This window comes from Rhineura floridana, chromosome 1 (genome assembly GCF_030035675.1).
Source record: "Rhineura floridana isolate rRhiFlo1 chromosome 1, rRhiFlo1.hap2, whole genome shotgun sequence".
In the NCBI taxonomy this organism is placed as follows: Eukaryota; Metazoa; Chordata; class Lepidosauria; order Squamata; family Rhineuridae; genus Rhineura; species Rhineura floridana.
The window spans coordinates 141,227,579-141,243,975 of NC_084480.1; the positions used below are offsets into that span (position 1 = coordinate 141,227,579).

The window sequence follows — 16,397 nt, forward strand, 5'->3', positions numbered from 1 at the left end:
ACAGCTGTAGATGCACCAAAGGTGAGACTTGCAGCGTACAAAGTGTACATGCGTGGAAAGGCTTCCTTGTACAGGTACAATGTTTTAGGTAGCTCATGAACTGAGTTCAGTTCTCCTGAGGCAGCTGCTTCATAGAACTAACTATCCTGGTCTCCTTTGCCATGGCAGGAAAGCAATTAAGAGATGTTTCACTTTAAAAATTAAATGAATACCTATAAACATCACTTTTCACTTCCTTTTGTCACATAGGAACTATGCATCTCTCTGAACTACAGGTGTTAGAATTAACTGTAAAAGCACACAGTCTTAGTTCTACAGAAAAGCCCGGGCCAGCCGCCTAACATGGCTTCTGATGGCTCTAGCAGCAAATCTCACACGCCTTATTTTGGTAGTAAATAAGTTCGCATAAGAAGAGTAAAATAAGGTGAATTATTTATAATGATCATTTGCACAGGTGGGTCTAAAACTGTTGCAGCTAAGGCTCTAGCTACATTATACTCTTCAAAACCATTTTGAAATGGAAACAGCTTGAAAGGATATATTTTTCAACTTGTTTTAACAAACTAGGGAAGAAATGCCCCCTCAGACATGCACACATACACAATATCCCAGCTCCCCATTGCCTGGGCTAAGTTAGAAAGGTCTCAGTAAGCTTCCTGGGCCTTGGAGAGCCAGCTCACTCACCTCTCTGCTCCCTCTCATGTCCTGCCCTGGATTAAGCTAGGCTGCTGCACTGTCTAGCCCCCAACGCCTAGGCACACCTACAAGGTGCACTAATAGCACCCACCACCTACAGAGGCTGGCTGAGCACTGCAGGTTCCTTCCTCCAATTGCAAACCCTTAGGTTTGCCAACTCGTTCCCCCATCCATCAAACCTATGTTTACTTCATTCACACTTTTAACTCTTATATTTGCTGTGTTTGCATTCCCTTGGTAACTTTGCCCTGCCCCTGCTAGAAATTTGGGAACTGAAGGAAAATTTTATTTGGGGGGCAGAATTATCATCACTACACTCCTGGAATGTGGATTCTCTTTGAGTTAATAGTCAATTTCCACTCGAGTTGAGATTTCTACTTTGAGATTCCAGGGCATCTTCCTGTTAATAAGCTTACACCTTTTCCTCCAAGAAGCTCAAGGTGGAGTACCAACATGGTTCTCCCCCGCCCCGCAATTTTATCCTCACAACAACCCTGTGAGGTAGGTTAGGCTAAGGAGACAGTGACTGGCCCAAGACCACCCATTGAGTTTCATGGCTGAGTGGGCATTTGAACCCTGTCTCACTGGTCCCAGTTCAGCACTCTAACCAACAACCAAATATTGTTGGACTCCAACCCCCATGAGCCCCAGCCAGCACAGCCAATTATTGAGAATGTTGGGAGTTGTCATCCAGCAACATCTGGAGGGCACCATGTTGGCTACCCTGCCTTAGATAATAGCGGAGAAGTGCTGTATAGATATCAGCATTCCAAAACTTGTGCTTTCATTTTCTGGAAGGGAATAACAAGTCCTGCATATATTTCAGCTAGGCGAGGGGTGGCTAATAGTTTTTTGGCTCGAGAGCCACATTGACTCTTGGCCAATCCTCGGGCTGGGGCACATACCAGTGATGGATGTGGCCACAAGTGGATGTGTGGCCGCCCCACACTCTCGTGTGTGTGTGTGCGTGTGTGCGCACACACATGGACACACACACGGACATAGTTCAAGCAGATCAGCTGAGGAGCTGGGGTTGTTGTTTTGCTCATCAAATGATCTCAGTTAGGACTCTAGCTCTGCTCACCCCTAGCACTGTGTCTTCTGCTTTATTTCTCTTTTAGTTGCCAAAATTGGTGTGTGTGTGTATATGTGGGAGAAAGTTGGATTGAATCCAACTAGATCATACTCAGAGTAGATTCATTGAAATCAATGGACTTAGGTTTGTCACGCCCATTGATTTCAGTGGGTCTGCTCTGAGTATGACCTAGTTGGTTTCAGCCCTTTGTGGGGTGGGGCTGATTAAACCCCTGAAGTGGGGATTAGCCACCCCATTGTTGTCTATGACAGTGCTGAATCCCTCTGAGAGTTTCCCCAGTGTATGGGTGAATTTGCATTTGTATGCACAATATAGACTATGTGCTATTAGGAGCACCTGTATCTCTGGTTTTTATGTATTATAAAAAAGACCCATACAATGCATCCATTTCACACCCACCCAATTTAATCTTGAATATATCCAAGAGTTTGCCTTTCAGTCTTGCTCTGAACTTTCTTCTCTCCCCTATGGATCTCCATCCTCCCACTAAAATCTGAAATGCCCTCCCCCCCCCCCCCCCCGAGAAGACATTTTCAAACTAGAAATCTCTTCCAGGCTGCAATGTTCCAAAGACAGTAATCCTTTTTGTTTTTTAAAGGATTAACAAAACTCAAACTCGATATTTTGGTGGATTCTGGGGATCTTACAATTGGACTCATGTTCAAAGAAACTCAAGGCGGCATAGAAACATGGTCCTCCCTCCCAATTTTATCCTCACAGCAACCATGTGAGGAAGGTTAGGCGGAGACATAGTGACTGACCCAAGGTCACCCAGTAAGCTTCACAGCTGACTGGGAATTTGAACCTAGATTTTCCTGGCCTTAGCTTGATACTCTCATTACCATACCATGCCTGCCAATTTCAGGCAAATTGTGCCAGTTTTTCTCTAAAGCAGGACAGAGAATGTAAAGGGCAGCATGAGCAGGGAGGAGGTGCTAAACCTTCCTTTGCAAGAAAGTGCTTCTCCCCAGCCATTGGGGCTTTCTTCCAGTCTCAGAGCCTTACCTGGAGAAAAATGGCTGGGGAAAAGGAGGTCCATGTGAGGAAAGGCTTAGGCCCCCACTTTCAACCTTCTCATGCTATCCTTAAAATTCCACCCTCTCGCTTTATTAAGAAATCAGCGGTGACCCAACTTTGACATATAGGTGTATGCTGCTACAATGTTGCATTTATCCCTGAGATTTCCTACGCATAATTTGTTTTTGCTTCTGCATTATGTTTGTGGGATGCCAGCCTAAATGAGCTGCCCTTTTGTTTTTTGACACCAACAGGTAGCACTGGGGAGATTCACTGCTTGCCAAATTGCATACATACTGTGGGGTATGTGAACACCTGTCGTGCGGGGATTTGGCATAAGGTTATTTGGGAGGGGGGTTCTCTATCTGACCCCACCCCCCGTTTTAACAGCTTGCATTTTCTTTTCTAGGGTACTTCATCATGCATCTGGTACTGTGGGTAGTTGGGATGATTGTCATGTACGTTTTTGTTTTGCCCATGAAGCGTGGTGAGTGGATGGAACTCCTGAACAAGTGGGGAACTGTGCTGTAAGTGCCAATTATCACGAGAAGAGCTGTGTTCTCTTAAAAATAATAACTACTGCTTATATATATATATATATATATATATATATATATATATATATATATATATATATATATATATGAACATAATTGTGATTAACAAAACAGAGGTTTTTATTGTATTAACAAAACGTTTCACCTTCCGCCTTCATCAGCTGCTAACATACATATATGTAAAAAATGGGTTGATTTAATGTAGCACTAAAGGGTTGTTCTGTCAGTGCAAGCATTTCTGATTGCCTCGATGAAACAATTGTCCCCTTCCTTCCCCAGCGTGCTTTGATGGGGGTTCTCCTGACCCTCTGGAGCAGAATTACTTGAAATCGGCCCCTTGTTTTTAACTCTGACTTTTATTCATCATTTTAAAATGTATTTATCTTATGTCAACTGCTTTTACTGTTAAGCAGTACACTAATACCATTAACTAAACAAAAAAAAATACTTTATTTTTTAAACTGTCCTGTGACCTTTGTTTAGCAAAGGGCAGTATGGAACTCTCTAAAGAAATACATGCATGCATACATTCATACAGACCTCCCAATTCTCTTTCTGCAGCTTCTGAGAGGCTTTACTTCCGCTTCCTTTTTACAGGTTGTCATTTTCTTAAAATAGGTATTTCTCTTTGTTTCCTGCCCCACAGCCTCTCGTGTGTCATTGTCATGCTTCTTAAGAAGCTGGAGGTGCTTTTTGCTGTTAGGTTCTTTCTTCAGCCAAAGATTTCACCAAATGACAACCAAAAGCCTTTGGCGCTTGATAACAGGTTAGTATCAGGAAATGACACCCTTCTTGCTCTTCAGTTCCTTGAACAAAGTTATTCTGTTCTGCATGACTTCTGTACTTGCAGGGCACTCTGGAAAACTGTGCAAGATGGAAAGATTTGCCACCCCTGCAGTGAGGGGTATATATATAAAAAAGGGCTACCATTGCTTATTTGCATGTTCATTTATCGACAACCCAATCCTGTGCATTGTGTTCAATGGGCTGGACTCCCAGGTAAAAGTGCACAGAATTGCACTGCCCAACATGTCGGTTCTAAAACAATCTGGGCCCTGAAGGAACTCCTTCTCTCATACGTTTCCAGCCTCTAAGGTCGCCGCCCTGTTGCGTGGGTGGGGAATTTCAAGCCTGGCGGCTGAATGTGGCCTTCAAAGCCTCTCCGTCTGGCTCTTGGGACTCTCCCTAGCCATGTCCCTTCTCCCCAGGCCACACCTCTCACCAACCCTCCTTTGCACTCGCCTTGCCTGGAATGTGTCCTTGAGCTCTGATCATGCCTCTTGCCTCTCTGGATGAAGGATAAACGGGTGTGTGAGTGTGTGTAGAAACTAGCCTGCTGTACCAAGGGAACGTTGACATTCATTGCTCTGCCCACTTTTGCCCTGGTCTTGCTCACCACTGGCATTGATGCCCAGAAGGTTGCCCAGAAGGGAATGCAACCCTTGGGCTGCAAAAAGGCTCTCCACCCCTGTCGGTATATGCATGTGTTTCAAATCACATGGGATTGTTCTTCCTTTTATTTCTGACTAACTTGCTGATTTGACCCACTGAGTTATATAAACAATTAACTGGACCTATGTACTGGGGTATACTGGGCATACATGCCAAAGGCACAAATCCCTTGACTTAAAAAAAACAACAACCCTCAGGTCATGACTGCTGTTGTTGTGTGGTGTAAAATAACCACAGCACAAGTTTGTAAATGTACTTTTCCCCCTTTTCCTTTTTCTATTTAACCTGGACTATATCCAAGGATGGGTTTAATGGTGATAAGAATCTTCATGTCTCCCTCACTGAAATCTAAAATGGTGTCTCTGCCACACAGTTCTTCTGAACATGCAGATCAGCTGCAGGTAGCAATTCCTTCCTCGAGGCCCTAAATCAATCTATTTCTTAAAGCAACAGTCTCTAGCTTTTTTCAGAACCAGAATCTAACTTTAAAACCACCCTGCACAATGAGACCTAGGCCACATGAACACCATACATCTTTTCTACTATTATTCCACTTTAAAGAATCATGGCTTCCCTCAAAGAATCCTGGGAAGTGTAGTTTGTGAAGGGTGCTGAGAGCTGTAAGGAGACTCCTGTTCCCCTGACAGAGCTACAATTCCCAGAGTGGTTTAACAGTCAATTCCTCTTACCAGGAAACTCTCATTTGTAGAATTGTAGATCTGGGAGGGGAATAGGGAGTCTCCTAACAACTCTCAGTACCCTTCACAAACTACACTTCCCAATATTCTTTGGAAGAAGCCAGGACTGTTTAAAGTGGAATAAATGTCTGGTGTGAATGTGGTGCTACTTTAGTCGTATATGACTCTCTGTCTCCTCACTTTGTTTCCCCCATCTGTTTTTATCCTGCTCCACCTGCCTGTCTTGTTTTTCTTATTAAAAACATTAAACTAGGCGTAATTAATATTGTACTCTCCAGATGTTGTTGTACTACAACTCCCATCATCCTTGACCATTGGCTATAATATCTGTGGCTGATGGGAGTTGTAGCCCAATAGCATCTGCATTGGCCACATCTGTGAAGTGGTGTAGTTGTCCAGGGTCTCAGGGGGTCTTAGACACCTTATGTTTTGGGGAGCAGGGTCCAGCAGGGTCCCTACGTCTCCAGCATCCTGTGAGCCAATCATCATGAAAGGGGAGTGTGTTAGCCACTGAGAAGAGTCTTCTAACATGCTTCCTTCTCCTTTCCTGCTGATTGGAGCCAATCAGAGTGAAAGGAAGTGAGTCAGCCACTGAGAAGACTCTTTTCAGTAGCTAACACTCCTCTTTTGTGCTAATTGGCTCCTAGGGATGTCTGTTGTTGAGGGAGAAGGCATTAACAACAATCTCATTTTCAAACCAGCAGCAAAAAGAGGAAGGGGTGTGGCTGTGACTATCATGAAGGGACCCTGCACTTCTGAATTTGCCACTACACTACTGCATCTGTGTGATACAAAGGGAATGGCAGCGACTCTGTGGGTGCAACTTAAGTTAAGGTTTAACCTTCTTGTACCCTAAGAGAGTAAAAGTTTAGAATTTTATTACAATCAAGCGGCATGTAAGTTTTGTTAAATACATAAATAAAATAAGAGAGGTGATAATGTGATGGAAACATTTTCTCCTATTTATATGCATTTGCATATCTCTATTTTTTAGGAAGCAACTGGCTATTCTGATGATACAGTCCAGAGTTAACACAGTAAAGCATATTCAACTTCTCTAATAAGTACAGTTAGCACTAAATAAGTATAGTACCATAATTTGCACCCTTTGCTTCATATTTCCTTAAGCTATATTTGAGTATCATCCACTAAACATTTCTGAATATTTCAGCAAACTCAGTGTAGATACTGTTGTTGTTGTTGTTGTTGTTATGTGCCTTCAAGTCGATCATGACTTACGGCGACCCTATGAATCAATGACCTCCAAGAGCATCTGTCATGAACCACCCTGTTCAGATCTTGTAAGTTCAGGTCTGTGGCTTCCTTTATGGAATCAATCCATCTCTTGTTTGGCCTTCCTCTTTTTCTACTCCCTGCTGTTTTTCCCAGCATTAGTGTGTTTTCTAGTGAATCATGTCTTCTCAGTATGTGTCCAAAGGATGATAACCTCAGTTTCATCATTTTAGCTTCTAGTGACAGTTCTGGTTTAATTTATTCTGACACCCAATTATTTGTCTTTTTTGCAGTCCATGGTATGCGCAAAGCTCTCCTCCAGCACCACATTTCATTTTGATTTTTCTCTTATCCGCCTTTTTCACTGTCCAACTTTCACATCCGTACATAGAGATCGGGAATACCATGGTCTAAATGATCCTGACTTTAGTGTTCAGTGATACATCATTGCATTTGAGGACCTTTTCTAGTTCTCTCACAGCTACTCTACCCATTCCTGGCTTTCTTCTGATTTCTTGACTATTGTCTCCATTTTGGTTAATGACTGTGCCGATGTATTGATAATCCTTGACAAGTTCAATGTCCTCATTGTCAACTGTAAAGTTACATAAATCTTCTGTTATTACTTTAGTCTTTTTGACGTTCAGCTGTAGTCCTGCTTTTGTGCTTTCCTCTTTAACTTTCATCAGCATTCGTTTCAAATCATTACTGGTTTCTGCTAAGAGTATGGTATCGTCTGGATATCTTACATTATTGATATTTCTCCCTCCAGTTTTCACACCTCCTTCATCTTGGTCCAATCCCGCTTTCTGTATGATATGTTCTACGTATAGATTAAACAAATAGGGTGATAAAATACAACCCTGTCTCACACTCTTTCCGATGGGGAACCAGTTGGTTTCTCCATATTCTGTCCTTAGGTAGCCTCTTGTGCAGAGTATAGGTTGTGCATCAGGACGATCAGATGCTGTGGCACCCCCATTTCTTTTAAAGCATTCCATAGTTTTTCATGATCTACACAGTCAAAGGCTTTGCTGTAGTCCAGTGATTCTCAAACGGTGCGCAGCGGCACACTGGTGCGCCGCAAGAGGTGACTAGATGTGCCGCGAATATTATGAAAGTGTATTTTAAAAATGAGAAGAAACCCATTTGTATAGTTATTTTTATTCATAGTTTAAAATATATTAATATATTTTTAATTTTGTACATGAAGTGCGCCAGCAAATTTTTATATGTTTTACAGTGTGCTGCGAACCAAAAAAGTTTGAGAACCACTGCTGTAGTCTATAAAGCACAGGGTGATTTTCTTCTGAAATTCCTTGGTCCGTTCCATTATCCAACATATGTTTGCGATATGATCTCTGGTGCCTCTTCCCTTTCTAAATCCAGCTTGGACGTCTGGCATTTCTCGCTCCATATATGGTAAGAGCCTTTGTTGTAGAATCTTGAGCATTACGTACTTGCATGGGATATTAAGGCAATAGTTCAATATTTACTGCATTCTCTGGGATCCCCTTTGGAATTGGGATATATATTGAATGCTTCCAGTCTGTGGGCCATTGTTTAGTTTTCCATATTTCTTGACAAATTTTTATCAAAATTTGGACAGATTCACTCTCAGTAGCTTGTAGCAACTCTATTGGTATGCCATCTATTCCTGGTGATTTGTTTCTTCCAAGAATTTTAAGAGCAGCTTTCACCTCACATTCTAAAAATTCTGGTTCTTCATCATATGGTTCCTCCGTGAATGAATCTGTTATCCTTGCATCTCTTTTATAGAGTTCTTCAGTGTATTGCTTCCATCTTCCTTTTATTTCATCTCGGTCAGTCAGAGTGTTTCCCTGTTGATTATTCAACATCCCTACTCTTAGTTTAAATGTCCCTTTCATTTCTCTAATCTTTTGGAATAGAGCTCTTGTTCTTCCCATTTTGTTGTCCTTTTCTATTTCTATGCAATAACTATTGTAATAGTCATCTTTGTCCCTATGTACTAGTCGTTGTATAGTTGCATTTAGGGTTCTGACCGTGTTTCTATCTCCTTTTGCTTTTGCTTTCCTTCTCTCTTTAACCATTTTAAGAGTTTCTTCAGTCATCTATTGAGGTCTTTCTCTCTGTTTAACTAGTGGTATTGTCTTTTTGCATTCTTCCCTGATAATGTCCCTGACTTCATTCCATAGTTCTTCTGGTTCTCTGTCAACTAAGTTTAAAGTCTCAAATCTGTTCCTTATTTAATCTTTATACTCTTCTGGGATGTTATATAAATTGTATTTTGGCATTATGAGTGCTTTGTTCTTCTTCTTTAGCTTTACTCTGATTTTCGATACGATCAGTTCATGATCTGTACCACAGTCTGCTCCTGGTCTTGTTTTTGCAGAAAGTATGGAACTTCTCCACCTTGTGTTTCCAATTATATAATCAATTTGATTCCTATATTGACCATCTGGTGATGTCCATATGTACAGTTGTCTTTTTGGTTGCTGAAAAAATGTGTTGGCAAGAAACAAATCATTGGCTTCACAGAATTCAATAAGTCTTTCTCCTGCTTCATTTCTGTCACCTAAGCCCCATTTCCCCACAATTCCTAGTTCTTCTCTGTTCCCTACTTTTGCATTCCAGTCCCCCATGATTATCATCATATCTTGTTTTGGTGTGTGATCAATTTCCTCCTGTACTTCTGCGTAAAATCTCTCCAATTCTTCTTCTTCTTCTGCATTTGATGTTGGAGCGTAGACTTGGATGATGGTTATGTTAATAGGTTTCCCATTTAATCTCATTGATATCACTCGCTCAGACCTTGCATTGTAGCTCCTAATTGCTTTCGCTACATCACTTCTCACTATTAAAGCAACCCCATTTCTTCTTGATTTCTCATTTCCTGCATAAAATATTTTGTAGTTGCCTGATTGAAAATATTCCATTCCTGTCAATTTTAATTCACTCACGCCAAGTATTGTAATGTTGATAAGCTGCATTTCTTGCTTGACAGTTTCATTCCATGTTCCTATTGTGTGCGTTATACAACTCCGGACTCTCCTTTTGCATCTGTGCGCATCAGCCTCTGGGCTTCCTTTCAGCTTTGACCCAGCTGCATCAGTAGTCGCAGCGCTACTCCTACTTGTCCTTTGTTCTTCCCCAGTAGCTCTTTGAGTGCCATCTGACCTGAGGTCTCATGTTCCAGCACTAACTCATGTTGCATTTTGGATACTCTGTTCATAGGGTTTTTGTGGTAAGAGGTATTCAGAGGTGGTTTACCATTGCCTTCCTCTGAGTTTGGATGCATCTTAGTCTGGTGTCTCAGCTTTGACCATTCCACCATGGGTGCCCCTGCTAGGAGTCTAGCCTCTTGGTCTAGACCCCTGACGGCATTGCTCTCAGCTTCTTCAACACTCTCAAACCCCCTCACCATGTTAAGGTGTGCATCCTAAAGTGTAGATACATCTGTCTCTAAATCCAATACTTGGAAAAACTTTCTATCTTAGCTATGTTTGATTCAATCCAAAAGCAAACTCACTTGATCATACCTTCAAGTGTGTGTGTGTGGTTTGGGGGGCAACGAGGAACTGTGGAACTCTTCAATGGAGGCATCTTTTTCTCTCCAGGAAAGCATTTGTAAACTTCAGCTACTTTTTATTCTTTCACTCGGTGGTGGTGGGCCTGTTTTCCTGTCTGATGAGACTATTGCGCAGCACCATGTTGGGAGCCTGGCTGATTGGACGATTAGATCAGCCATTAATGCCAAAGGGCTACGAAGCCTTCGATGGAGGTAAGTGCTGTGAGGGATGCTCTGGATGCTTTGCAGGGGAAGTTCTCAAAACACTGGATTTACCTACATTTCCTGTACACTGTAGCCACAACTCGACTCTGGCTTCAGTCCTATGGGGACAGAAAGCTGTCCATTTAGTATGGACAGAGGAATGCTCATTATTTCACTGCAGGATTCAAGAACTGGGTTGGAATGCTGTTGATGGACCATTACCACACAAACCCCGTCCTTGTCTGCTTCTGCCACATCCTTGATGCCCAAAACAGAGGGACACAACTGCAAAGAGCCAATGAACACACAGACATCACTGAGATGATGGGAAGAGGTAAACTGGCAGTCATTTCAATCATGTATTTTTGATCTCAGGAGGGAATTTTGGACAGGGTTGGAGAGACATTCTGCTTTGCTAAAAAACCTCTGCTCACAGCCAATCTTATTTCCTCCCCCCAAGTCCAAGGCTGACTCAAGTGGGTACAGGGGAAACTAATTCTTACTGCTGGATATTCCATGCCATATGCGGCTTGGCTTGTTCTGCCGGCCTCTAAGGCCTCATCTGCACTATACATACCTGCAGTATCATACCACTTTAAACAGTCCCTCAAAGAATCCTGGGAGTTGTGGTCTGTTAAGAATGCTGTTCCCGGAGTTACCAGGGAAGAGAGATTGTCTGAGCACTGTGGCTCTGTGAGGGGAGATTTTAACAGACTACAGTTCCTAGGATTCTTTGGGGAAAGTCAGAACTATTTAAAGTGATACTGCTTTAAATGTGTAGTGCCGATGGGGCCTAAGTTAAGTTTGAGTCTTACACTTTGCCCACTAGATGTCCTAGTGTCCCAATTTTACACATCACTTATACTTGAGGAAAGGGTTACACACATAGTTTCAAGGTGGAACCATTTTAAAGTATACTTTGTGTGCCTGTTTGACATTTAAATTCTCCCTCTCTCCCTCTACATAAAAACATGTCGTCCACCACACCTTGACAGGACAAAGAGGATCAAGAGTGTTGTCGCTGCAGTGACAGAGGCATCACTACCCATGATGTTCAGACACATTTCTGTGGGCCTACCATCGCCTCTTCTTGCCCACTGCAGGCAGTGCCTCATTCATTTCCCAGTTCTCTAAAAAGTTATTGTCAACATCTCAGTCCCTATTTACTGGATTTTTTAAAGGGTCATATCCCCCTCCCTTAAAGGCATCTCCCTTAAAATGGGGAATGAAGGCTAGACCAAAATTTTTAAGGTACTTTAATGTTTAGTAGACAATAGTTTACATCATAGCATCTTGAGCTGGGAGTTCTGTTTGCCCTTCACACTATTAAGTCAGGCATCAAAGGCTATCAATGGCTACTAGCCATGTTGCTATGCTGTGCCTCCATGGTCGGAGGCAGCATGCTTCTGAATACCAGTTGCTGGGAACTGCAGGAGGGGAGAGTGCTCTTGTGCACAGGTCCTGCTTGTGGGTCATCTGGCTGGCCTCTGTGAGAACAGGATGCTGGGCTAGATGGGCCATGGCCTGATTCAGCAGCAGGCTGTTCTTACATTCTCGGGAATGATTGTGGAAAAGGAATTACTCCCCAGTAGCAGTCAGAAACGTACCTCTGTCTTTTCATGATTGCTAAATCATGATTTACATTCTTACTACCAATACTTTATTTGTCTTATCCATAGGCCATGAGAACTTGCGCAAAAGACATCAGACATACAAAAGACATAATACATGACACAAGAGGATTGATAATATTCAGCAGAGGAATTTTCAGGGTTGAGGGTCACATTCCTCATGGGAAAGCAGTTGTGAGCTGCGTAATGGTAGGCTGCAGGTGGCCTTCATATGATGTACCTTATAAAACACAGCATTACAAAAATGCTTGTAAGAGCCACTCCCAACATCTCTGTCCCAGATGGTGACATCTCTGTATTAAGTGGGAAGGTCTGAAGGGAGATCTAAGTGTGTTCAACTAAATGCATTTAGAGGCTCCCTGCTTTTGGAAATCCCAAAGAGTGCTTCGTAACAGGGAGGACTGTAAGTATGTTCAGGCAACCTCACAATTTCAGGAATAGTGCCTGTACAGAGCTTTAGTGGAAGATGAAGTTGTTTCTCGGACGCCAAAGTTTCTGACATGTCGTTTCAAGACCATACCAGATTCCTGTAAACAGGATTGTAATTTAAATTGACTAGTACTAGGAACATTATAATATTTTGATATTAGTAATGCCCATGTACACTTAAAACGGATTCAGAAAAACTGAATGAACGTATAGTAGGGCCCCACTTTTCGGTGTTCTGTTAATACGGCGCCAGCAGGGCAATCAGCTGTAGCATGGGGAGCTCTAGCCTTGTGCTCCAGCTGACAGCACTTGGCCCCTGGAGCTCCCCGTGCTACAGCTGATCAGCGGGAGCTCTAGCCCCCATGCTACGGGGCCAAGTGCTGTTAGCTGTAGCGCAGAGTCTAGAGCTCCCCACTCTACAGCTGATCACATGCTGCAGCTGATCAGCTGTAGCACGCAATCGGGGAGCTCTAGCCCCCATGCTACTGTAGCGCAGAGGCTAGAGCTCCTCGTGCTCCAGCTGTAGTGCGAGGAGCTTCAGCCGCCACGCTCGAGCTACAGCGCTATGTCCCACTTTCCGGAGGGTTTTGCTTTTTGGCGGGGGGCTGGAATGTAACCCGCCGTATAAGTGGGGCCCTACTGTATAGCAAAATAAAATTTCACCCTATAGGAGGACTGATGAAACTTCAGGACTGCTTCTTCACCTAGGAGGGCATGTCAAGCCCCTTTTCCAGTGGTGCCTGTCACCATCAAAGTGTCTTCTTTTGTTTCCAGGCAGGAAAGAAAAATAGCACCAGCAGAAATCTACTATGGTGCTGTGCTATCCCCTCTCCATATTGAAGCAGGGAAGTAGTAGCCTTGGTGGAGGAAAGAGCCATGGTGAATGAAGTTGGGTGGGGAAGGGTGCAGAACTATTTGTTATCTTTGGGCTCCTCCAGATAACCTGTTGAACATTCATCCTGATTTGCTTGCACAAAGCTAAAGTGGAGGTTAGATTATATCCAGCCCTTAATGAGCATTTGTTCTGATTTGTTTGTAGGGAGCTTCATAAAACAATCAGCATTCATCCTGATTTACCTGCAGGGTGTTTATATGTCTTCCTGTTAATAATTCATTCATTCCAAATGTTTCAATGCATTTCCAAACTGCTGAGAGAGGTCTGTAGGGAAGGAGGCGCTCTTTCAGATATTTGGGGCCTATGGCTTTAAACACTAGTGTGAGCATCTTGAATTGGGTGCAGAAAAGAACTTGCGAGCTTATAAACAGAGCTTGGAAAAGTTACTTTTTTGAACTACAACTCCCATCAGCCCAATCCATTGGTCATGCTGGCTGGGGCTGATGGGAGTTGTAGCTTTAAAAAGTAACTTTTCCAAGCTCTGCTTATAAATGAGGGAAAGAGATTGGGAAGTATGGATGTTGAATATGTTTGAAATTATAAATGCTGGTGTCTTCTTTTCAGTGCCTAGGGTATCAGGCAAAGCCAGGACAAGATGGCTGCTGCTTTACACGCTTTTGAACAACCCCAGTCTCCAGAAATTCAGGAAGCCAAGGCTAGGATGTTATTCATTGGATTTTCCACAGAACTCTTCTGTCTCTACAATTATAGTGGATCCATATAATAGGCCCATATAATACACTTAGCTGTGCAATTACCTCCTTGGGCTCAGCAAACAGAGACTTAATAGAGGATATGGACTGTAGAGGTGCTGGTCCTGATACTACGAGGTGTGTGCAGTGGCAAAAACGGCCGCAGCTCCAAGTCACATTTTGCTGAGAGTTACATGTTGGCAGCTTGTTCATAGTGTTGTCTAAATTGCCATTTCTTCTGTTTCCACTATTTAATATGCCACGGAACTTACTTTCTCTCCATATAAAGATTTGGCTTGCATGCCTGCTGGAATTGTTAACAAACTGTACAAACCATTGTCTCTGGCAAGATTTAGTTGGTCTCTTTAAGATCACAAAAGCATGCACTTTTTTATTTTCTTTTGCTCCTACAGTTGGACTTTTTTTTCCTGCCCAGACTGCAGGAGTCTGGCAGGAAAGCACATCTGAGCTGGGAAACCAAATTAGATTGGTTTAGTAGGAAGCACAAGTTTTCCAGGCGACCAAATTGGAATACCAGTTTCCCATACCAGTGATGTGAACTGGTGTGTGCATGATTCCAAAGCTGCTGTCAGGTCATGTGTTCTCAGGATTTCTGTATTAGTTAGCAGGTGCTTCCAAAGCTGGTCTTACTGTACTGGTGTAGCTGACCTTGCCACAATGAAAGCCTCACCTTCTCTTGCTCTGTGTTCTATTGACATCAAATGTGATGTGGCATCATTTTGCATGTCTAATGCTAACAGGTGAGGAAATAATTCCAGATGTTCCACTGGGACTTTCATATTCTGCATTCTGTTAAATGCACAAAATGAAGACTGTGCCATCCCTGATGACAGACAAGAGAATTTATTGGGGTGGGAGGGAAGAAATCAAACACAAAGCACAGGGTTGGGGAACTTGTGGCCTTCTAGATGTTGTTGGACTACAGCTCCCATGTCCCTGTCCATCAGGAATTCTGGCTGGGGCTGATGGGAGTTGGAGTCCAACAACATCTAGAGGGCCACAGATTCCCCATTCCTCACACAGTGTGTTTTCATCTTGCCAGTGTAACACTCCTCAGTAGGGAAGGGGAACTAGTGGTCCTTCAGATGTTGGTGGAGTCCACTGCCCCAAAGCTGAAACTATCCTAATAGTCAGGGATGATGGAAGGTGTAGTTCAAGAATATCTGGAATATTCTGGATGGCCACAGATTTCTCATCCCTGCTCTTACCTATCTGTCTTGCAAATGCATGCATACAGGAATTTCCAGGAGAAAAGTGGCAAATGAAGATTAAAATTTTCTCTTGCTAACATGCACTTTCAAATGGCAGAGAACAGGAGTGGTGTGGAATGCAGAAAAGGGAAGGGGGAAATGGAGATTGAAGGGTAAATCAGAGGGGATGAGGGGATAAGCAGAGAATATAATATTCAAAGTTTTATGGGGAGAGGGCCTACATGTTGGGAAAAGAATTTCTAAGCTAGCCTACATTTGCTTAATCAAACAAGGCCAAAAAGAGCTGAATTCAAGAGGACAATGACATTGCTATCTGGTCTGCTTTCAACGTTTGGGTTCAAGTCTGACCTCTGCACACGTTCTGGGATGCGACATCAAACACAAAATTGGATCAGATGAGGAGACATTTGCAATCACCTGCTAAACTCTGGGCATTGTTGTTTCTCTGAAAGGAAAAGGCTCTTTTTGGGGAGATCTAGTCAACTTTCTTTTCCACAACAAATCGTATTGCTCACATATATAATATTTGAAGGCTCTACCATTTCCATAAAACATAACTGGCTTTGGAAGCAGAAATGTTTCTCTAAGCATTACCATTATAAGATTTATCATCTTCCTAGCGGAACTTAAAACTGCTGTGTGGGTGGATGCTTGGACCTTTTCACTGACATCACAAATGCCAATGTTTGCGGTTACTTGGGGGAGAGGGTGGTGTCTGTTTTTTCGGAATTTCTAATTTTACATATTTTGCTACTCTTCTGTATTTGGATTGTATTGGATTCAATAAAAACAATAGTGAAAAATTCTAAAACCTTCCACTTCATTTGGATGCCATCTGTGAAGGTAGGAAAAAATAAAATGCAGTAAATTGCATAATGCTTTGTAGATTCTTAGCTGTTACCAGACAGAGATGGGGAGAAGATGCAGAGTTGATGCTTTTGATGGTGACCACCAAATCTCTGTGATGTCTAGTTTGGGCTGGAGCCTCTCAGGAAACTGAGGACCCCAAACCACA

The 16,397-nt window shown here is 42.7% G+C and overlaps 1 protein-coding gene across 6 annotated transcripts in view; it reads left to right on the plus strand.

The window, feature by feature from the left end:
* LOC133388367 (stimulated by retinoic acid gene 6 protein-like) overlaps positions 1–16,193 on the plus strand; it is a 60,899-nt gene extending 44,706 nt beyond the window's left edge. For 4 of the 6 annotated variants that reach the window (XM_061634350.1, XM_061634343.1, XM_061634358.1 and 1 more), the window contains 6 exons: positions 3,064–3,112; positions 3,219–3,336; positions 4,013–4,132; positions 10,349–10,512; positions 10,685–10,837; positions 14,023–16,193. In XM_061634350.1, coding sequence (XP_061490334.1) covers positions 3,064–3,112; positions 3,219–3,336; positions 4,013–4,132; positions 10,349–10,512; positions 10,685–10,837; positions 14,023–14,195 — 777 coding nt within the window. In that variant the 3' untranslated portion in view covers positions 14,196–16,193. Of the gene's footprint in view, positions 1–3,063; positions 3,113–3,218; positions 3,337–4,012; positions 4,133–7,992; positions 8,172–10,348; positions 10,513–10,684; positions 10,838–14,022 lie in introns of those variants that run through there. The other 2 variants (XR_009763787.1, XR_009763782.1) reach the window with 2 other exon arrangements.
* The last annotated feature ends 204 nt before the right edge of the window (positions 16,194–16,397 follow it).